Genomic DNA, 23,629 nt, shown 5'->3' on the forward strand with positions numbered 1-23,629 from the left:
AAGGGACATTTCCCTTTTATGAAATGCAAAGTGTGAGTACATAGGATGCGTTATGCATTTGTAGTATTTAAGTTAATCTTTTTCTTACAAACGTTATCAAAGCAGTATTATTATACATCTATATTCTTCAGATGGCCTCCATGTGGACAGGTGTACTTCCTCCATATTTCCTGGCTCTTTGACTTTGGTCTTGTTCCTGTTACTGGCTTTGGCCAAGGGATATGATCAGACATGACATGTGCTTGCAGGATTGGATTTCCTCCGTTGACGTCTGCATTTTGCCATGAGAAGAGTGATTCTTGAGATGCCACTGGTCCAAGAAGAATGAGAGACACATGAATCAAAAGTAGAGCCACCCTCAGCCTGGATCCAAGCTCAGCCAAACCCAGTTTAGATTATTTGAACATCTATTTTCCTGCTGATGTGTAAGAGAGAAAATAAATCTTTACTGTTGCTTGTCACAGAGGTTTTATTGGGAGGAGATTGTTAGTCAACAATACTGACTAAAATACCCGTGCAATAAATTCTACTGTAAACATCACCCACAGGAATAATATAAAAGAAAGGAGAACATGGGAGATGGAAAAGAACTAAACTAATTACACAATTTTAATATTAATGACATTTATATTTCTAAACATCTATTATACAAGGAAGAGAATAATGTGGTCCTCTTTGCTGATTCGAAAGCCATGGCTGATATTGATTTCTTCCTCACACTATTCATCCATATTCCCTTTGCTTTCAGCCAACAATGTGTTAGCTGGTTGGTGTTGTTTGTTTGTATGCTTTTTAACTTGGTAGAATGGACAAAATAGATTTTAAAGCAAAGGCTGTAGTAAGAGACAAAGAAGGACACTACATAATGATAAAGGGCACAATCCAACAAGAGGATATAATCCGTATAAACATTTATGCACCCAATATAGGAGCAACTAAATATATAGAGCAAATATTGATGGACGTAAAGGAATAGATAGTAACATAGTCATTGTGGAGAGTTTTAACACCCTACTGACATGAATGGATAGAGTTTCCAGACAGAAAATCAGCAAGGAAACAGTGACACACTAGATCAGATAGATTTAATTGATATCTTCAAAGCATTTCACTCCTAAGTAGCAGAATATACATTCTTTTCAAGTGCATATGGAACATTTTCTAGAATATACCACATGTTAGGATATAAAACAAGTCCCAATACATTTAAGAAGATTTAAATCATATCAAACATCTTCTCTGACCATAATGGTAAAACTAGAAGTCAATCACAAGAAAAAAACTGAAAAGCACACAAAGGCATGGAGGATAAATAATATGTTACTAAACAATGAATGGATTAACAATGAGATCAAGGAAGAACTCAAAAGATGTTTCAAGGAAGAACTTGGAACAAATGAAAATGAGAACACAACAACCCCAAATCTATGGGATACAATGAAAGCAGTCCTAATAAGGAAATTCTTAGCATTACAGGCCTACCTCAAAAAACAAGAAAAATCTCAAACAATCTAACTTTATACTTAACTTAAAGGAACTAGTAAAAGAACAATAAAGTCCAAAGTGAGTAGAAGAAAGGAAATAATTATCAGAGCAGAAATAAACAAAATAGAGTCTAAGAAAACAATACAAAAGATCAGTGAAACGAAGAGCTGGCTCTTTGAAAAGAGAAACAAGATTGACAAACCTTTAACTAGACTCATCAAGAAAAAAAGAGAACTCAAATAAATAAAATCAGAAATAAAAGAGAGAAGTAACAACTGACAGCAAAGAAATATAAAGGATTGTAAAAAAAATATTACCAAATGATGAAGAAATTAAGCAACACCCCTCCCACCCAACAACCCACAAAACTCATAGACACAGATAACAGTATGGTGATTAGCAGAGGAAAAGCGGGGTGGGGAGGTAAAGGGGGGATAAATGCTGATGGTGATGGAAGGAGACTTGACTTGGGGTGGTGAACACACAATGCAATATACAGATGATGTGTTATAGAATTGTATACCTGAAACCTATGTAAGTTTATTAACCAATGTCACCCCAATAAATTCAATAAAAAGTAGCCTTGCAACAACCAAGTCCTTTTTGCCAGTATAACTTTCTTGTTTCTCTTCTTTCTACTTGAGTCTTTCATTTTGTACATCTTCTTAGAGTACCTTTCTGTTATATTGGATGTCTCTTAGTTTATGAATCATTGAATAAAGCCAATAAGATTCTTTAAATTAAAAAAACAATAATTAGTACATATCTTGGAATTCTATTTCTTCAGAATTGTTGGAACTAAATACTAATACATTAAGTTAAAATATCTTCTACTAGAGGCCCGGTGCACGAAATTCGTGCACTGGGGGTGGGGAGGTCCCTCAGCCTGGCCTGTGCCCTCTTGTAGTACGGGATCCCTCGGAGGATGTCTGGCTGCCGCTTAGGCCCAATCTGGGACCCCTCGCTCCTTACCACCCACCTACTCTCTCCTTACCACTCGACTTGCTGCTCCTTAGCACTGCCATGGAGGCAGGAGAGGCTTCTGCCACTGCCACTGCGATCGCCAGCCATGAGTCCAGCTTCTGGCTGAGTGGTGCTCCCTCTGTGGGAGCACACTGACCACCAGGGGGCAGCTCCTGCATTGAGCATCTGCCCCCTGGTGATCAGTGCACATCATAGCAACTGGTCATTCTGGTCGTTCCACCATAATGGTCACTTAGGCTTTTATTATATAGATAATATTAAAGCCTTGTAAAATTCTCTGACATCCTGATCTTTAATTAACCATTACTATTTAGACATCAGTTTAAAACAATGCTTTGCAGGATAATTTTCTGTGATGATGGAAATGCTCTATGTCTGCAATGTTTAATACAGTAGCTATGAGCCACACGAGGTTCTTTTAAAAATATTTTTATTGATTTCAGACAGGAAGGGAGGGGGAGTGAGAGAGATGAAAACATCAATGATGAGAGAGAATCATTGATGGGCTGCCTCCTGCATGCCCCTTACTGTGGATCGAGCCCACAACCTGGGCATGTGCCTTGATAGGGAATTGAACTGTGACCTCATGGTTCATAAGTTGAAGCACAGTTACTGAGCCATGTTGGACTGGGTGCCACACAAGGTTCTTGAGCACTTGAATGCAACTAGTGAGACTGTGGGGCTGATGGAATATTTTATTTTATTGAATTTTAATTAATATAAATTTACATTTAAGTGGCCTCCTGTACCAGTGCCTACAGAAACGGACAGATCAAGCTCAGTTAATTAAAACAGTGATAGTTGTAGTTTGAATGGGCTAACCTTAATGAGAGAAGCTTGGCTCACTAGGTAAACTTGAACCACACGGTTGAACTAGGTTATGGTGGTAAAGGAACTGCAGAATTTTCTGAACAATGTTTCCAGCTTTGGACCAGGGACATCAAGGATCAGCCTGATTAGAAGGTGTCACAGAAGAGAGGAATAGGATTGTGATAAATTTATCTCAGGAAGAGTTCATTTGGAGGGGGTGTGATTGGGGGAAAGTAGAATTGTAGACTAGGTAACCACAAATTTCCAAGTTGCTAACATTCACATAGGATTTTCATAGGAAAACATCTCCTACAGTTGCTGGAGGTTTAGCAGAGGAATTGAGATCTTTGTTCAATTAGCTGGTCCTTCATCACATAGTTTAATCACATTATCTTTTAAGGATAGAATACTTTCCATAACTATGCTTTGTTTTGTCTTAGAAGACATTTGAAAGATCAGAGACATGACACTTGTCTTTTTTGGGAGCTAATTTTTTTTAATTAAAAAATATTTTTATTTATTTCAGAGAGGAAAGGAGTGGGAGAGAGAGATAGAAGTATCAATGATGAGAGAGAACCACTGATTGACTGCCTCCTGCATACCCCCCACTGCGGATCACAACCTGGGCATGTACCCTGACTGGAATTGAACTGTGACCTCCTGGTTCATAGGTCGACACTCAACCACTGAGCTACTCCTGGCCAAACCCATTTCTGATTTTAAGAGCTAAATTATATGGGACCTAGACAAATTTTTTAAGAGCTTAGAATTTAAAAAATTGTACAAAATGAAAGACTCTTAGGTAGCCCGAGCCAGTTTGGTTCAGTGGACTGAAGGGTCCCCAGTTGGATTCTAGTCGAGGGCACATGCAACAAGGGTTGTGGGCTCAATCCCCAGTAGGGGCATGCATGAGGCAGCCAATCAATGGTTCTCTCTCATCATTGATGTTTCTATCTCTCTCTCTCCCTTCCTCTCTGAAATCAGTAACAAATATTTACATACCATATATAAGACCCTTAGGTAGAAAGGAGAGGAACAAGGAAGTTACAATGGCAAAAAGAGCTTGGTTATTGCAAGGTCACTTTTTATTTTATAGAATTTAAGGTGAAATGTACACTAAAGTTTCTTTATAAAACAGGAATTTTGGATAAAAAAATTAAAGGGATATGAATAATAATAGTAACATTCTCCTTAGACTCTTGCCAAACCCTGGGGTATGGGCTTTGCCTGTGTTATCTCATTTCATCTCATGACACACCTGAGGGAAGGTGCTATTTGGCTTCATTTCCAGAGACTGGGGAGTTGGAGACACCCCATCACCACTTCAGTAAAGGCAGAGCTGGACTGAGTCCCTGAGTAGCCAGGATCCTTAGCTCTTACTCTGCCCCAGAACCCCTCACGAACAGAAATTGCCAAATTTCTATTTTGTTTTTGTTGTTGTTGTTTTCTCAGCCTATTCTAAATGTTTAAAAGCAAATATAAATTAGTATTTAAGAAAAAAATGTACAAGAGGCTGAGTCCAGCAGGCAAAAGTGAAGCAGGCAGTGGATTCCTGAGGGGTTCTGGGCTATGCAGTGAAGCTTTTCTTTGTGAGAACAATTCAGTAAAGGTTAGGATTAGTCTACTTCTTGCCAGCCTCCCTTGCATCCCATTTTGAAAGTCAGAATTGTAGCCTCAGTATGTGCACGGCATGGTGTTTGGTTCTAGTGTTCTGTGGTAAAGACATCAGACAGTTCCTGTTTTTATGAGACTCATATTCTAGATAGAAAAAATATTAAATTAAACAATTACAGTGCAGCGTGATAAGGGTTAATATAGGGGTAAGATAGGGTGCTGTGAAAGGACAAAGAGAATGACTCATTTCATTTAGGGCTAGAGCTCATGTTAGGGTTAGGGTTAGGGCTAGGCTTAGGGTTAGGGTTATTTTCATAGTTAGGGGTAGAGCTAGAATTAGGGTTAGGGTTAGGTTTAGGGCTAGGGTTAGGGTTAGGGTCTATATTAGGGCTAGGGCTAGGGCTAGGTTTAGGGCTAGAGCTAGGGTTAGGGTTAGGGTTAGAGTTAGGTTTAGGGTTAGTGTTAGTGTTATGGTTAGGGCTAGGGAAAGGGTTATGGTTATGGTTAGGCGTAGGATTAGGTCTATGGCTGTGTTTAGGGTTAGTGTTACTGTTAAGATTAAGGCTAGGGCTAAGGCTAGGGCTAGGGTTAATGTAAGGGTTAGGGTTAAGGTTAGGGTTAGGGTTTGGAACTGGGTTTTTAGCTGTACATTGGAATTACCTAGAGACTTAGTGTTAGAGTTGGCGTTAGGGCTAGGGCTAGGTTTAGGTTTAGGGCTAGGGTTAGGGTTGTGTTAGAGTTAGGGTTAGGTCTACTGTTAGGGTCAGGGGTATGACTAGGGCTAGGGTTAGGGTTAGGTTTAAGTCTAGGTTTAGTGCTAGGGTTAGGTTAGGTTTAGAGTTAAGATTAGGGCTAGGTTGCCCTAGCTGGTTTGGCTGAGTGGATAGAGCATCACCTGTGGACTTAAGGGTCCTGAGTTCAATTCCAGTCAAGGGCACATGGCAGGGTTGTGGGCTCAATCTCCAGTAGGGGGTGTGCAGGAGGCAGCCAATCAATAATTCTCTCTCATCATTGATTTTTTTTTATCTCTTTCTCCCTTTTCCTTCCTCTCTAAACTCAATAAAAAGAAATAAAAATAACTGAAATAAAGAGTAATATACAGAGATCCAACAGCAGACAAGAGAATCCCAAGAATCAAGTCAAAGATTTGAAATATGAAGAAGTAAAAAATACCCAACTGGAAAAGCAAAAAGCAAAAAGAATAAAAAAATATCAAGATAGTGTAAGGAGCCTCTGGGACAACTTCAAGCATACCAACATCTGAATTATAGGGGTGCCAGAAGAAGAGAGAGAGCAAGATATTGAAAACCTATTTGAAGAAATAATGATAGAAAACTTCCCCTACCTGGCGAAAGAAATAGACTTACAAGTCCAGGAAGCACAGAGAACCCCAAACAAAAGGAATCCAAAGAGGACCACACCAAGACACATCATAATTAAAATGCCAAGAGCAAAAGACAAAGAGAGAATCTTAAAAGCAGCAAGAGAAAAAAAGTCAGTTACCTACAAGGGAGTACCCATATGATTGTCAGCTGATTTCTCAACAGAAACTATGCAGGCCAGAAGGGAGTTGCAAGAAATATTCAAAGTGATGAATAACAAGAACCTACAACCAAGATTACTTTATTCAGCAAAGCTATCATTCAGAATTGAAGGTCAGATAAAGAGCTTCACTGATAAGAAAAAACTAAAGGAGTTCATCACCACCAAACCAGTATTATATGAAATGCTGAAAGGTATTCTTTAAGAAGAGGAAGAAGAAAAAGGTAAAGATAAAAATTATGAACAACACATATCTATCAACAAGTGAATCTAAAAATCAAGTGAATAAAAAATCTGATGAACAGAGTAAACTGGTGAATATAATAGAATCAGGTGTGGGAGGTGTGGGAAGAGACTGGACAAAAATTGTACACCTATGGATGAGGACAGTGGCGGGGTAAGGGCAGAGGGTGGGGTGGGAACTGGGTGGAGGGGAGCTATGGGGGGAAAAAAGAGGAACAACTGTAATAATCTGAACAATAAAGATTTATTTTAAAAAAAGAAATAAAAATAAAAATATTAGGGCTAGATCTAGTGATCTATTGGTGAGGATCTATTAGTGAGGATTAGGGTTATGGTTAGTGTTAAGATTAGGGCTAGGGCTAGTGTAGGATTAGGGTTAGGGTTGTGTTAAGGGTAGGCCTGGGGATAGGATATGAATTGGGGAATCTTCCATGGAGATTTTTATTTAATATGAAAGTTGAAGCATGAGGGGGAGCTCGTTGGAAAGTGGAATAAGACATTGTTTGGCTGAGAGAAGAGCTGGAGTCAAAGCATAGAGGGAGAGAGTCCTCTAGAGTCTTGGACAAAGACCAAATTTAGTGAGGCAGGTTTCCAAGTGTGGGTTAGGGTTAGGTTTAAGTCTAGGGTTAGGGTTAGGGTTAGTGCTATGTTTAGGTTTAGGGTTAAGATTAGGACTAGGGCTAGGGTTAAGGTTAGGGTTAATGTTATAGTTAGTGCTAGGGTGAGGTTTAGGATTAGGGTTAGGGTTAGGCTGAGGATTAGGGTTAGGGTTAGGGTTAGGATTAGGGCTAGGGTTAGGGTTAGGGTTAGGGTTAGGGCTAGGTTTAGTGTTAGGGTTAGGGCTAGAGTTAGGTGTAGGGTTAGGGTTAAGGCTAGGGTTAGGGTTAGGGTTAGGGTTAGGGTTAGGTTTTGGTTAAGATTAGGTCTAGGGTTAGGGTTAGGTTTAGAGTTAGGGCTAGGGTTAGGGTTAGGGCCTAGGGATAGGGCTAGGATTAGGGTAATGGTTATGTTAGGGTTAGTTTTATGGCTAGGGCTAGGGTTAGAGTAGCATTTGGCTTTAGGTTTGGGTTAGGTACAGGGTTAGAGCTGGGGTTAGGGTCAGGGTTAGGATACATTTAGGGATAGGGTTGATGTTCATGTTAGGTCTATGGCTACTCTTTGGTTAAGATTAGTGTTAAGATTAGGGCTAGGTCTAGTGTAGGATTAGGGTTAGGGTTGTGTTAAGGGTAGGCCTGGGGATAGGATATGAATTGGGGAATCTTCCATGGAGATTTTTATTTAATATGAAAGTTGAAGCATGAGGGGGAGCTCTTTGGAAAGTGGAATAAGACATTTTTGGCTGAGAGAAGAGCTGGAGTCAAAGCATAGAGGGAGAGAGTCCTCTAGAGTCTTGGACAAAGACCAAATTTAGTGAGGCAGGTTTCCAAGTGTGAAAGTTACGAGTTCTGAGTTGAATTCCAGGGAAAGGGTATCAATGGAAAAACTCATTGGAAACAGGAAAATGAAAACCCACTCCGCAGAAGTGAACGGAGCCACCAAGGTGGCAATCCCTTTATAAGAAGGCATCTCTAGTTCCATCATTGACCAGTTGGCTAATGCTGAGCATATTACTTTAATTCTTTGATCCTCAGTTTCCTAGTCTGTAAACTGGGTATTACCGTTGCTGTGAGGACCAAATGAGATGAAGCAAAGCCATGGCTAAAATGTTCATATTAAAAATAATGTTGACAACACCGATCAGAGCCCAGGCTTCATAGAAGACTGTAATAAGGTATGCTTGGGCTGCCCTCCATTCCAGCTCACCATAAGAAGCTCAGCACTACCCTTTGTGAGAACAAGATCAACATTTTTTCTCAGGCCCTCACTGGCACTACCATCTCCTTCTTCTTTTTTTAAAATATATTTTATTGATTTTTTCCAGAGTGTAAGGGAGAGGAATAGAGAGTTAGAAACATCAATGAGAGATAAACATCGAACAGCTGCCTCCTGCACGCCCCCTACTGGGGATGTGCCCACAACCAAGGTACATGGCCTTGACTGGAATCGAACCCGGGACCCTTGAGTCCGCAGGCCAACACTCTATCCACTGAGCCATCCATCTCCTTCTTCACCTGATCTTCCCAGAAACACCAGGCCCCCAGAGCAGTAATGGTCAGTTGAGAGGAACCATTCTGCAGAGGAGAGACTGCAGGATCAGGGAGAGCAAACACTCTAATACTGTATCTCACAGATGTTACAGTTAATGTGATGCCTTGGAGGGGACAGGCTTAGCTGATCCTACCAGAAGATAACAGGATGGGGTGCTGATTCCATAGAAGACACACTCAGGTTTATGGCAATGTTTTTATGCGTGTCCAAAGTGAAGTCCTGCCTCTTCGGGTAATGTGTTGAGATGAGGCTTACTAAGGCTCATATAACCACAGTCATGTAACCCTGAAACGGCTATAAGAATAGTCTATATAGTCACACCAGCCAGCCTTTCCCATGGTTATAACACCTGGGTTCTACCTCAGCTCAGTATCTCCCCGCTGAATGGGCCCTGGATTATGAAGCAATGCTGATGCATCCACTGATGGCCAGTGCGTGGCCTGAGTAGTTAATTATGTACAAGATGCAGAGGAAATTAGCACGGCTGACTTCCCGAGGCTTGAGCGAGAGTGAAAGTGTGCACACACACTTATACTCCTCCATTAACCTCCACTTGCTACCATTTATCCAGCTCCTTTGCGTGGTGTTAATAAAAGAATAGTCTAAGTGAAAATACCATTGTTCTAACTTGGAAACTCTGGTGGCTTCAGAAGGATTATTAGAAGATCCTAAGCTGCTCCTTTTCCCTACAAACAGTCTGAATCAAAATCCACCAAGTTATGAATAGTTCCTTTGTTTTGGGGTGGAGTGACAGAGGGCTCTATTTTGCGCACCTTTCTTGGGACATTGGTAAAGTAATAAAAATGGTCTTTTTTTTTTTAAGAGGAAAAACCTGGAACCCAGAAAGAGTGAGTTGCTGGCAGCTGCTAACCTTTGTAGACTCCTTGTAACGACCAAGTTCTTTCATTTCACGTGGCCTCATGTGTTCTCACAAAACCTGAGGCACCGTGTCCTCTTCATCTTTGACATGAGGAAGCTGACAGGTTCAGAGATGGAAAGTGGGCTGACCAAGGCCACCTAGAGTGTGAAGAGCTCAGCTTGACTTCCAACTCAGGACACTGTTAATCTGGAGGCTGGCAGAGCCTCTTCCCTGGCACAGGCTCAGACCTGAGTGCCCTGTGTCGTGTTGCTAAGAGCCCCTCCCCCTTCTGCCCCGCCCCTCCCCCATGTCTCCTGCTCTATGTGGCATAATTTGCCCTGGATCACATTCTGCCCCAGGGAGTGAGAACAGCCCTAGGAGGGGGATAATAGAAAAGGGACACAATCTAAATGACAAAGGCTATTCTGACCTTATGGGAATATTGGTGCCCCTGCAGAGGCTAGGGGAGGAAAACTGGGAGAACGCACACCAGGAATGCCAGGCTGAACCCTGATACTTACAAAATGCCCTTGGAAACATGCCTCATTTGCCCATCTTCCTTTTCCACGATTTGCCCTTTGATCTGTGGGAGAAAAATATTTTCAAATATTATCTGGTTAAATTTTATTCTTATAGATATAATATTTTATTTTCCATTACTTCCATCTTTAAGACTAGATAGTGAAGCTAAGTTCTTCTGCCACAGGGAAAGTAAAACCTTAAAGAACTCAGTGGCAACTCGGAGTCATACTTATTTCTGTCTCTGATGTGGAGCCTTGAAAGATGTGGGTTTTAATTGCAAGGGCCAGTCTCTGAAGACAGAGATTGCTAAAATTTCCTGAGTAATAATTACATAGAGCTTGTGTGGATTATCTATTTTACTCTCATTATTATTGTTCTAGTCTTAAAGATGAGAAAGTTGATGCCCAGAGAGAGGTGAATTAACTTGTCTGAGATCATTCAGCTAGGAAGTGGTAGAGCCAGGATTTGAGTCTAGTTCTCTGGCTCTGGGCCCATACTTCATCACTTTGTACCTTGTCTCATATGTAGGGTATTGTGTTCAGGGAAGGGAACCAAGCAGAGAATAAAACATTTTAGAAGCTCACTGGTTGAGTCTCCTGCCTTGTGGGTCTTTTGAGACCTCATTTGAGACTTAGAATCTTGCAAGTTTGAAAAAATGAGTCCCCATTTTTTGCATGAAAAAAAAAAAAAGGCAAAAATGGGGAATTGTCTTACTCAAGGTCATAGAAAGATAGTTGCAATATAGGATTGGAAACTAGATGTCTCATCAACACTCTAATGCCCTTTCTCTGCTCTTCATTCAGCAGACTTTGGTGAATTTTCCTGGTGATTAACCAAAGCTTCCCTTGGGCTGGAGGATCTCTAAAACCCAGGAATACTAGGGGCCAAAGGATGATGTTTGGTGAAAGAGGGCAAGCAAAAACACAACAATTTGCTTTTGGATTTTGGTGACAGATAGATACAGTGTCCTAGACCCCAGGATAAAGCTGGATGCTGGGACAGGACAGTGTCTGTGAATGGAGGGGTTTGTGGATGTGTTCAGAGAGTTAGATTCATAGATTCATCGAAGTGGTGATGAGGAGAGAAGGATTATGGAGTTCAGGGATGGAGGAAGACTCTTAATCATGACATTTATGGAAATTATTCTTGGTAAAGAGAGGGAGAACGTTAGAGAGAATGACAAAATGGCTGGTAAGATAGTCTTCTGTTGGGCTCCCACCAGCAGCTCCAGGGTCAGGCCTGGGCACGAGAAGCTCCTTACTTTTTATTGATTAAATTTTTGTTGAATGTGCAGACTGTCCCGCAGAAGGCAGAGCAGCACTGAAGTCCATGTGGGCAATCTTCCTGCATTGTACAGAAACGAGTACAGTTTTCAGTGGCCACTCTGCACGGCGGAGGCTCCAAAATATACTCTGGAACACAGAACAGGAAAGAAAGGGCCTAAACAACAGCCTGGAGTAACATTCAGAACTCCAGAAGCCCAAGGAGCTGCCAGGAAACCAGCCACCCTGAGCTCCCTTGAGTGGCCACAGGAAAGTGGAATAAGATTTTTTTTCCTTAGCTGCTGCCTTCTATATAGTTCTCAGCAGGGAAAATCAGGGCTTGGATATTTGATCAAAGACACAGTTTGTTAGAACCTTACATCCGTTGGTTATTCACCATCCTTGCAGATCAGATGCCCAGTCCCCAGAAACTTGGTTGGGTCCAGTTCAAGGGAATGAATGGTACTTATGGTGAGCAAGAAAGGGGTATGTAGATGCATTTGCACTGATTCATTATGTGGTCTCAAATGAGTCATAAAGCCTCTCTTATAGTTTAGCCCAGGGTCAACTTAGCATGTGTTATTTGTGTATAGAAGAATGAATGGAAGGGAATGTTTTGGGAAAGGATGAAGACCACACAGCACACAAAAGGCACGGGCATCAGAATGCTAGAACCCAAATCACAGATGAGTTCTGGGTGTGACTTCTTTCCTGGGGAGAAGAGTGGGTATTTCAGAGTGGGGTCAGGTTCTGGGGTCAAAGATCAGCTTCTCCTTCTTCACAGATCTTTGCTGTTCAGGAGAAGACTATGAATCTTCATGCTGACATCTCATTCCCCTTAGCCGCCAGTACTCAGATCAAAGCCAAGATTACCTCCACCAGGAGACTCTGTCCCAGGCCTTCAACTCACAATCTTCTCTTTGTTTCTGATTTCTAAGGCATTAAGGATGGGCCTCATTAAGGATGGGCCCCATTAACCTCTTTATGTAAGTCCAGCCAGGCCTTAAATTTTGTATCTTGTGACATGTCCCTTCTTTAGGGCAAATGTCATAGGTGGGACATTCTATAAACCCCTGTTGATGTATTAGTCTGCAGGTATTTGAAATTAGAAGTGGGTCTGTGGGATATCAAAGCTGGTCTCAAAAAAATAAGTGAATAAAAGTGGGGCTGTAATTACAACAGCAAATGGCACCAGAGATGGGGTGAAAGAAGCCCAGACCCAAGCCGTTGACAATCTGAGTCAGTGCAAGAAACTGGAACTGGTTCCCATTTTGGAGAGGATGGGTTTCGGTGGAAGAGCATGGGGAAGGAATCCATCAACCAGGATCTCAGAAAGATCGACCTTCTCAAGTTTTGACTGCTCTTCTGGGTATCTAGTTGCAATACTTGCCAGTCTTACAGAGAGCCTGTTTGTGCCTATATCCAAATTTTAGTTCTTGATTCTCCAATTAACTCCGCCTGGGATACCCCCATTCTCTTGCAGCTTGCTTAGCCTTCCTCAGTCATACAAACTTTCTCTGAGACCCTAAAACGGGATTTTGTCTATCTTGACACATGACATACCACGCGTATTCCTGCTCTGAGCCCCCAATATTGTGAAGATGTCCTCAGAAACATGCAGGCATGATGAATAATAGTTCATTTTCCTTTTGGTATTGGTCAAGGTCAACATTACTGTGACCAGAGCTCTTGTTAGGTTGAGCTGGTCAATGGTGGCTCCTGAGATGGATTATATTTACTGAGTAATAATTTTTATAGAGCTTCAGATTGATGCTAATCACTGGTAATTGTGTGGGTACCTCTGAATTTTTAAACGGTGGAATAAAATGCAAGGCTTTCCTTTCTTCCTAAAACATCTTCTCAAACCAAGATTATGTAGGTTCCAGTTTGAGTTCTACCAACTTAATTTTCCGCTCTGCTTTAATGCTTGAAAAGTTGGCCCAAACATCCATGAAGGAAGCAGGGCAGCAAGAATCAGCTGGCTGATGAGGCTGATAACATTTGCTGTAGTTAATACTTACCGAGCATTGACCATGGTCCAGTAAGAGTGCTCTATGTCTGCATCATTAGCTCAGTTTCTCCTCCCAACTACCCCAATATCATTATATTCATCACAAAGATAAACTCCGAGGCCCAGACACTTTGCCCAAGATCACTCAGTAAGGAGCAGAGCAGGTATTCCAACCCAGATCTTAAATGACAATAAAATCTGGACTCTTGAATATACGGTGTTTTCTCATGAGGTACGCCCATGAATTGGCCCTCAGATCCCCCCATCTCTACAGATGCTTCTTCCCTCGCCTGGGCCGGGCCCCAGCACCTACTCATAAATTGTTGCTTGGGACTCGCAGGCACCAGCTGTGGTGCTAGATGAATCACCAGCAGGAGTTGAAGGAGCAGCACAGGCTTCATGCTGCTGGCAGGATGGTGGTAAGTCCTGGCTGAGGACTGCTGGGTTTGAACAGGCGCAGTTTAGGGGAAATGAGAGGGAAGGAGGGAAAAGAGAAGGCATGCTGTGATTGGCTTTTTACAGTGTATTCCGATCTATCTGGAGGGTTTGGCAGAAATCCAAGTACCTCCTGACCACACCCACTCCAGGATGTGGTAGCGTTTTCAAATCTACACCCTTCTCATCCGCCTAAGCTTAACCTTGTTATTTCCCTCATCCAAGTCTTGGTAATGTTCTTTCACAAAACTTTGTAAGTTTTCCATGTCTTTGTTATATTTATTCCTAGAGGCTTGAATCTTCAAATGAAATTGTAAATAGTATTGTAACTCTTTTTTAAAAAAATATATTTTATTGATTTTTCACAGAGAGGAAGGGAGAGAAATAGAGAGTTAGAAACATCGATGAGAAACATCGATCAGCTGCCTCCTGCACACCCTCTACTGGGGATGTGCCCGCAACCAAGGTACATGCCCTTGACTGGAATGGAACCTGGGACCCTTCAGTTCGCAGGCCGACGCTCTATCCGCTGAGCCAAACCAGTTAGGGCGGTATTGTAACTCTTTGGTTATTTGTTTTCATTTGTTATTTTCAATAATATAATATTATCTCAGCTTCAGGTGTACATCCAGTGACTAGACATTTATATAACTGAGCAAGTGATCATCCTGATAAATCTAGTACCTAGATATACAATTATGTGTATATTTTCTGTATTGCTGGGGGGTGTAACACCAGGTACCATAGAGAGTTATTACAATATTATTGATAATATTCCCTACGCTATACTTTACATCCCCATGACTATTTCTTCACTTTTTTTTTTTTTTTTTTTTTTAAATTAAATCTTTATTGTTCAGATTATTACATTTGTTCCTCTTTTTTCCCCCCATAACTCCCCTCCTTCCAGCTCCCACCCCACCCTCCACCCTCACTCCCCACCCACTGTGTTCATCCATAGGTGCATGATTTTTGTCCAGTCACTTCCCGCATCTCCCACACCCCTTTTTCCCCCAAGAATAGTCAGTCCATTCCCTTTCTATGTCCCTGATTCTATTATAATCACCAGTTCATTCTGTACATCAGGTTATTTATTCACTTGATTCTTAGATTCATTTGTTGATAGATGCATGTTTGTTGTTCATAATTTGTATCTTTACCTTTTTCTTCTTCTTCCTCTTCTTAAAGGATACCTTTCAGCATTTCATATAATACTGGTTTGGCGGTGATGAACTCCTTTAGCTTTTCCTTATCTGTGAAGCTCTTTATCTGACCTTCAATTCTGAATGATAGCTTTGCTGGATAAAGTAATCTTGGTTGTAGGTTCTTGGTATTCAGCACTTTGAAAATTTCTTGCCATTCCCTTCTGGCCTGCAAAGTTTCTGTTGAGAAATCAGCTGACAGTCGTATGGGTATTCCCTTGTAGGTAATTGAGCCTCTTTCTCTTGCTGCTTTTAAGATTTTCTCTTTGTCTTTTGCTCTTGGCATTTTAATGATGATGTGTCTTGGTGTGGTCCTCTTTGGATTCCTTTTGTTTGGGGTTCTCTGCGCTTCTTGGACCTGTAAGTCCATTTCTTTCACCAGGTGGGGGAAGTTTTCTGCCATTATTTCTTGAAATACGTTTTCAATATCTTGCTGTCTCTCATCTTCTGGCACTCCAATGACTCTGATATTAGACCGCTTAAAGCTGTCCCAGAGGCTCCTTACACTATCTTCACACTTTCGGATTCTTTTTTCATTTTGCTTTTCCAATTGGGTGTTTTTTGTCGAATCTTTGGTTTGATTATTGTACTCCTCTGGTCTGCTATTGGGTATAATATTCTTTATTTCAGTCCGTGTATGCTTACTTTCTAATTTCTTTATCGTAGCATCGAGGGTCTCATTAGTTTTCGTGAGGTTCTGCACAAATTTATGGCAAGCCCTCAAAATTGCGATTCTTAGCTCCATATCCTCCATTTCTGTCATGTTTTTTTGTCTCCGCATCTTTTATGCTTTCTTGGTGCACCCCCTTGTGGTCTCTGTGCGCAGTCTTGTTCTAGCCAAGCCTTAATTGTTGTAGTTAACACTAGGGGGATTTGACCCTCAGGCCGGCTGGCTATAGGAATCAGCTGTGCGGAAAACTCTGTCTTCTGGGGAGGCGCTAATCCAGCCTTTGCCTGAGGCGATCAGCAAATGGCTGTGCGCAGGCTTTGGGCGGGGCGGGATCAACAGGGCGGGCGGAGGGAGCAGTTATGGCCACGCTCAGTCCCGTTCCCAGAGGCTCTGCTTCTCAGAACCCCGGCAGCCGCTGCAAACCTCGGAGAGAAAGCTGCCCTCAGGTTCCAACTGATGCCGGGTAATCCCGCTTCTCCCGTTTGAGTCTGGGTCCCTAGAGACTCGCCCGGATCTGGAGCCCAGAGTCTGAGACTCAGTCCCGACAGAAAACGACAACCGCGCCCTCAGCCACCAGCCCGCTTTCGCGCGCACCTCGGTACCTTTGTATTTTCCACACTGCGCCGCCTCTGAGCGTCGATTTGCTGTTCTCTTTCCTTCTAGTTGTAGAGTCTCTCTTCAGCCAGCCTTCCTGTGGTTCTGGGTGATGTCCGTTCAGTCTTTTAGTTGTATTTTTGAAATGGTTGTTTGCGGCAGCGGTCTCCGGTGTTTACCTACGCCGCCATCTTGGTCGACCTATTTCTTCACTTTTTTAACCCCCAAACTCCCTTTCATATGGCAACCATCAAAATGTTCTTGCCCTAACGGGTTTGGCTCAGTGGATGGAGCGTTGGCCTGCAGACTGATGTTTCTAACTCTCTATTTCTCTCCCTTCCTCTCTGTGAAAAATCAATAATTTTGTTTCTATTGTTCTTATTTATTTATTTTGGTTTTTAGATTCTACACACAAGTGAAATCATATGGCATTTGTCTTTCTCTGTCTGACCTTATTTCACTCAGTACAATACCCTCTATGCCCATCCATCTTTTTTTCAGTTTACTACTTAAAAAAATCTTTATTGATTAAAGAGAGGATGGGAGAGGGAGAGAGAGATAGGAACATCAGTGATGAGAAAGAATTATTGATAGACTGCCTCATGCACAATCAGGGATAGAACTCACAACCCAGGCATATGCCCCGACCGGAAATTAAACCATGACCTCCTCATAGGTCAGTGCTTAACCACTGAACCACTGTGGCCAGGCCAGTTTACTATTTTTAAGGAATTTTACATCTATGTTCACAACGGAACTGGGCCTGTAACTTTCCTTTCTCATATAGTCCTTGCCTGGTTTTGTAGCAAGTTTACACTGACCTCAGGGAATGTGCTGAATCACAGTATTCCCACCCCCCTTTTTAAAAAAAAATAATTTAATTCTTTGGAATTTTTTGTTCAAGATAAAGATAATTAGTTACTTGATTCCTTAATTCCATTTTTTCTTGCACAGATATGTTCATGTGCACCTTGCTATTGTCATTCAGTAATATTTCCATAGTTCCCTTTTCTTACTTACGGCTGCATTCTATGCCTCCACATGTTCACACATCTTAGTCATTCAACCAATCTGCCATATATGGGCATTTATGTATTTTCCAAGATTTTGCTATTACAAATGTGATGCAACAAACAATTATGTGTATATTTTCTGTATTGCTGGAGGTGTAACATCAGGGTCAAGTTCTAAAAGTGCAATTGCTGGTTAAAAGGATAAAGTCATACGTAGTTTTGTGACATATTGCCAAATTTTACTCCATAAAGGTTGTACCATTTTGTATTGCTACCAACCTTGTGAACATGTGTTTCCCATAACAAAATGTGTTGTCATGGTTTTGAATGTTTGCCAAAATGATAAGTGAAAATGTTATCTCTGTAGCTGTTGAGGTTCATTCATGTTGTAATATGTATCAGTACTTTATTCTATCTGAATAATATTCCATTGTATGAAAACACCACAATCTGATTCTCCATTCATTTGTTGATGGGCATTTGGGTCGTTCCCCCCCCTTTGGTGATTGTGAATGGTGTAGTAAGAGCATTTGTGTACAAGTATTTTTTTAGTACTTATTTTATTTTGGGGGGTACATACCTATGAATAAAATTGATAGGTCATATGTATAACTTTATATGTTTAACTCTTTGAGGAAACTGCAAACTGTTTTCACAGTGGTTAAACCATTTAACATTTTAATCACTGATGCATGAGGGTTCCAATTTCTCCACATCCTTGCCAAGACTTCTTATTTCCCTTTCATTGGATTATAATTATCCATGTGGGTATGAAGTGGTTGGTATATAATTGTGATTTTAATTTACATTTCACTAATAACTAATAATGTTGAGAATATTTTCATGTACTGGATGATAATTTTTATATCATATATATATATCAGGGGCCCGGTGCACGAAGGTTCATGCACTGGGGGGTGAAGATGGGGGGGTGGAGAGGGGAGTCCGTCAGCCCGACCTGCACCCTCTCCAATCTGGAAGCCCTCAGGGGAGCTCTTTCCAATCTGGGAGTTTCTGTCTGTCTTTGCAATCATATGAGCGAATTGTCTGAGACCCCCAACCCAGTTTGGTTTGTTCTCACAGAATAATAGAGGCATTTTTTTCCTTTGCTCCATTGGTGGAGATTTCCTGGAAGTTTTAGGATATCTTCCCTTTAATTTTTCCTAGACACTCTGATTTTACTTATGTCTCTCACCTTTGCTTTCCCTCCATCCCCCACCGCAACAGTAATGTGCTCCAGGCTCACTTTGCTCTAGTGTCTAGGACAGGTCGGCAAACTGTGGCTCATGAGCCACATGTGTCTCTTTGGCCCCTTGAGCTGACCACAGCTCTTCCTAAGCCTTAGGAGTACCCTAATTAAGTTAATAACAATGTACCTACCTGTATAGTTTAAGTGAGCCACATGCATCTCTTTGGCCCCTTGAGTGTGGCTCTTCCTAAGCCTTAGGAGTACCCTAATTAAGTTAATAACAATGTACCTACCTGTATAGTTTAAGTATAAAAAAATTTGGCTCTCAAAAAAAATTTCAATCGTTGTACTGTTGATATTTGGCTCTGTTGACTAATGAGTTTGCTGACCACTGGTCTAGGAGATCTGTCTACCACCAGAGCTACGATTCCCAGCATTCCTGGTGCTCCCTACGCTCTGGGTTTTCCCTGACAAAGGGAGCCATGTCCCCCCAAGCTGCCGGCTCACTTACTCTGCTCTGTGTATGTAAATTACCCACCATCTTTGGTGGGTTAATTTGCATACTCACTCCTTATTGGCTTATGGGCATGACTTGAGTGTAGTGGAGGGATGGTTAATTTGCATGTTTCTGTTTTTTTTTTTTAATTATATAGGATTTATTTATTTATTTATTTATTTAATCCTCACTCGAGGCTATTTTTCTATTGATAGAGAGAATGGAAAGGAGAGGGAGAGACACAGAGAAAGAAACATTGATGCAAGAGAGACACAACAATTGGTTGCCGGGGATCAAGCCTGCAACTGAGGTATGTGCCCTTGACTGGAATCAAACCTGGGGTCCTTCAGTCCGGGGGCCAACACTCTATCCACTGAGCCAAACCAGCTAGGGCTACATTGCATCTTCTTTATCCATTCATCTGATGATGGACTTAGTTTGTTTCCATACCCTTTTACATATACAACTTTTTTTTCTTTAAAATTTTTTGTAAATTATTTCCTAATTAGAATATTAAAAATATTATATTATTAAAGAAAAAAGTTCTGTTTATGAAAGGAGAGGGTTAGTTATGTGACAGGAGGGGCAGTGTCTGCAGAAGCCCAAATCCTACATAGAACAGGCTATGGGGAGGGACAGGCACAGGGGAGGACACAAGGACTCCTTGCCCTGCCCTGGCCTGGCTAGTGGAGGCAGGGAGGAGCCCAGAATAACCTGCTCTTTCTTACCTTCTCTCCACACACCAGCTTCCAGGAAAGTCTGTGCCAGACGGAGAGCCTACTGCTCTGGCCTGAGTCATGCTAACCCAGGCTCTGCTGCCCATCCTGCTTCTCTGTGTTCTGCTGCTGCAGGCCCAGGGAGGACCCCGTAATAAGAACAAGATGAAGAGTAGGTGATGGGCTGGTGGGCTGGGATGGTGAGGGGAAAGGAGGGGCTGTGTCCAGCTAAGGATGACCTGGGACTTGAACCTTTTAGCACATCCAGCTCTGACCACAGGACTCTGAAGACTCTGGGTCCTTTCAAATCATGGCCCTCCAGCTCCGTTACGGGGCCCTGGGACTAGTGATGGGGGTCGAGGGCAACCTACATCTTTTTATTCTCCATTCTCAAAGTCCAGAGACATATGGTGCATACAATAGTGAAAGGTGCACAGAACTGAGAGTCAATTCTTTCATTTATGCACATATGTGACAGGTCAATATCCAGACATGTTTTGGGGAGTAGGTCTAGAATGAAAGAACTTTTGGAAAGGAAATTTTGACATGTTTCAGACTTCACTGAGTTCTCAGAGTCAGAGTGTAGATTCTATGGGGGTGGCTTCACCAAGGCCGTGAATAATATGAGACTAGCGTCCTGGCTGCAGGAGTATGGAAGGGGTCCAGAAAGCCCAAACATTAAACCTTATTGATGGAGAATGGGGTTAATGGATTGAAGATACTACCAATCAGCAGGATTTGGTAAGGGGCAGAAAGGGAGTTCCCTGAAAAGTCCAAGAGTGTCATGAGTGGGACTTGGGTTTTGGAGTCATGATGAGACTTTAAGCTTGAGAGGAGTGTTTTGTGTGGCCTGGTTCCATTGACCTTGCTCCTGTTCCTTTTAGGTGTCAAGGCCTGTCAGAAGCGGCCCAGTGTATATCTTTGCAACAACCACTGTTCATATTTCCTAAAGTGTCCCAATTCAGATACCATATGCTGTTCAACCTACTGCGGGAACGTTTGCATGAACCGCCTGTGAGTGGGTCTGTGTATTCTGTTCCCCTAACCCTCTAAAACTGTGCCTGCGACCTTAAATCCTGGGCAAAGGGCTGTCAACCTCCTCACTATCTGGATGGCTTTTTTTCTGTCAAATAAACCATAACAAATGCCCTAGGACCGGCCTATTTTATTCCTAGTGCTTGTGATCATTGAGAACCCAGTGCAGACCCCAGCACGCCCCCATCTCTCTGGATCTGGTCCCTGATCCCTCTCCCCTTGTCATGCTTCTCTACTCTCTCTCTCCCTTTGGCCGATGCACTCCTGCCAGGTCCCCGGAGGCCCAGCCCTCTCATTGCTCTGCTCACTGAACGAGTACTCCCAGGGGGAGAAACTGCTCATGGGTGGCATCCCCCAGTGCTAAAGAGAACATCCTCACCCTGGAGTCACAAGGGCCAAGTTAATCATGAGCTAGGTGGAGGCTAAACCCTGGGGCACAGAGTCTGAGGCCCCCAGGGAGACCTTTTCGTTAACTTGCCCCATCCCTGTCCCTTTCTTCTCCCTCTCCTTGTGAAAATCAGGTGACTATCCTACATAATAAAGAGGTAATATGCAAATTGACAGGCCATTCATGGTATGGCTAGAGGAGGATGTTTCCTCTGAACTCCCTGTTTGCTCACATCTTCTCCACTGTGGTGAGACCAGAGGCATGGAAGTGAGTGCCTGTGCCAACCCCATGTTTCCCCACTTCATCCTCCACCAGTATGGCCACTCTTAACATGGGGCCTGGAGTGAGTGTCAGGACCTACGACTCCAGTGCCTACCATTCACTGAGCGGTCCCTACCTATCCCAAATCCTCCTCCTTATGCCCTCATTCCCTCTCTCTTTTTAAATCAGGAGTGATCCATGGGGGTGGTTCCATTGTGATGCTGCTGTGGATTAATGAACACAGGTGGCTATGAGTTTTGTCCGTGGTCTCATGGTGAGTCAGTGAGAATAATCACTGGGTACAGTCTTCCTACCTCTCTGTGCAATCACAATTATTCTGAAATGGTCATGGGGCTAGATCCAGGGACTGAGTCCTGTGTGGCCAATCGGGACTTGGCATCAAGTGTGGAGAACTCAGGCAGGCAGCCCATGCTGGAGGCAGGTGTGCAGTGTGACACTCCAGTCCAGTGCTTCCTGCTGGGCATCAATGCAGGAGACATCAGAGGAGGAAATCTGCCTCCATCAGGCCAGAGCCTCTGACCCACCTCAGAAGCATCACAGGGCTCCTGGTATTAAGGATCTTCTCCATCTGTACTAAGAGCTGCTCTTGGGCCGGGGGGCCTTGGGAAAGAGGTCATGACCAACCACCAGCACAGCCATCATCGGAGTGGGTAGGTGGGTAGGGATGCTCTACAGCAATTCTTATTTGGTTCTTTCTCAGATTCCTCACTCTCCAACCGTCTTCCCACTGCTTAGCCTGCCTCAAACACCCTCAGAGAAACTATTAAGGGAGGCAAGGTTACATGAAAGGTCCTTGTTCACATCTTTCTCACCCCAATAGCATGGTGGGTTCTGCTGCATGGCTACTCAACCACGAAATGTGCCTTTAGCCTCAGCCATGAGGCAGGAGACCTTGATGAGGATAATTAGCTCTGTATGTCTCTTTAATAAATCTTGCCTTAAACTCAGAGTAAGTAGCTGCCTCCTCCAAAGACATAACCTTCTAAATAACTCCTACTCAGTGATCTACATTCTGATACTGAGGAAGGGCAGTCTCTAAGTGCAGAGCACTGTATATCTCCATTGTGTGTTGTTTAAATGTCTTAAATCTTTCTAATTTTTGTTCTCTTTGACTTATGAATAATTGAGAAAAGTATATTGAGGGCTCTTCACACAGCCATGGATTTTCCAGTTTATGCCTGTAATTCCATTGATGTTTGCTTAGTACATCCTGATTCTATTGATTTAGGTAAATATGAATGAATTCCTGGTGGGTTGAATTTTTTATCATTATATAGTGACCAAATATACCAAGCACTGGGACAGCTAACAGTGAAGGAAGGAGGAGATATCCTCTTAGAGGAGGCACTGCTCTGTAAGATTGGATAAAGCACAGAATTGAGGCTTTTCCTCTTGGAGGGAAGGGAAGACGTGAAAGGGGTCTAGTCCCCAGCTTTATTGTGTATTCCCTGCAGAATTGGTCTCTGTCTTGCTTTATATCAAGTCTACTGACCAGTAAAGGTGTCTCTCAGTCAAAACCAGTTCATAAAGGCTGGGAGAGGCAGCCACTTCTTCAAATGTGCAGACAAGAAAGCAAACTTACAGGAACATGAAAAATCAAGAAAGCATGACACATCCAAAGGAAGAAAACAAATTTTCAGTAACCAACCTAAAAGAAATGGAGGTCTTTAAATTGGCTAACAAAAATGTCAAAATAATTATTTTTTAAAGCTCAGTTATAAAAGAACACAGATTCACAACCAAATGAAAAAATTTTTTAAACAACGTATGAACAAAATGATAATGTCATCAAAGAAATAGAAATGATTAAAAAAGAACAAAACAAAAATACTGTAGGCAAAGAATACAATAAATAAACTGAAAAATTCACTAGAGGGGCTTCAAAAACAGGCTTGGTCAAGCAGAAGGAAGATCAGTAGACTTAAAGACAGGTCATTTTAATTATCTGGTAAAAACTGAATTTAACAGCACATTCAAAGGATTATATAAGATGACTAAGTGGAATTTATCCTTAGGATGGAAGGAGGCAACATCTACAAATCAATCAATGTGATTGACCACATTAACAGAATAAAGGATAAAAATCATATGATCATCAATAGATACAGAAAAAACATGTAAGAAATTCA

General features: G+C 42.2%; 2 protein-coding genes across 4 annotated transcripts; one reads left to right on the top strand and one right to left on the bottom strand.

Moving 5' to 3' along the window:
- Nucleotides 1–150: 150 nt before the first annotated feature.
- WFDC13 (WAP four-disulfide core domain 13) lies at nucleotides 151–13,881 on the bottom strand. The gene is made up of 4 exons (XM_070421602.1): nucleotides 13,794–13,881; nucleotides 11,469–11,619; nucleotides 10,207–10,268; nucleotides 151–310 (listed from the first exon to the last, which is right to left on the bottom strand). Exons 1-3 carry the CDS (start codon nucleotides 13,879–13,881, stop codon nucleotides 10,229–10,231), a joined length of 279 nt encoding a protein of 92 aa, XP_070277703.1. The 3' UTR covers nucleotides 151–310; nucleotides 10,207–10,228.
- On the top strand, nucleotides 13,634–20,925 carry LOC139014650 (protein WFDC10B-like). Of its 3 annotated transcripts, XM_070421603.1 has the most exons (5): nucleotides 13,634–13,712; nucleotides 13,821–13,899; nucleotides 19,295–19,389; nucleotides 19,826–19,967; nucleotides 20,680–20,925. In XM_070421603.1, the coding sequence occupies exons 4-5, from the start codon at nucleotides 19,877–19,879 to the stop codon at nucleotides 20,811–20,813; spliced, it is 225 nt and encodes a 74-aa protein (XP_070277704.1). In that variant the 5' UTR covers nucleotides 13,634–13,712; nucleotides 13,821–13,899; nucleotides 19,295–19,389; nucleotides 19,826–19,876; the 3' UTR covers nucleotides 20,814–20,925. The 3 variants fall into 3 exon arrangements, with proteins under 3 accessions (XP_070277704.1, XP_070277705.1, XP_070277706.1); XM_070421604.1 differs by lacking the exons at nucleotides 13,634–13,712; nucleotides 13,821–13,899 and adding an exon at nucleotides 14,101–14,168; XM_070421605.1 differs by lacking the exons at nucleotides 13,634–13,712; nucleotides 13,821–13,899 and having other exon boundaries at nucleotides 19,228–19,389.
- The last annotated feature ends 2,704 nt before the right edge of the window (nucleotides 20,926–23,629 follow it).

This window comes from Myotis yumanensis, unplaced genomic scaffold (genome assembly GCF_028538775.1).
Source record: "Myotis yumanensis isolate MYYU_CA2020_CCGP unplaced genomic scaffold, mMyoYum1.0.hap1 SCAF_7, whole genome shotgun sequence".
Taxonomy (NCBI): Eukaryota; Metazoa; Chordata; class Mammalia; order Chiroptera; family Vespertilionidae; genus Myotis; species Myotis yumanensis.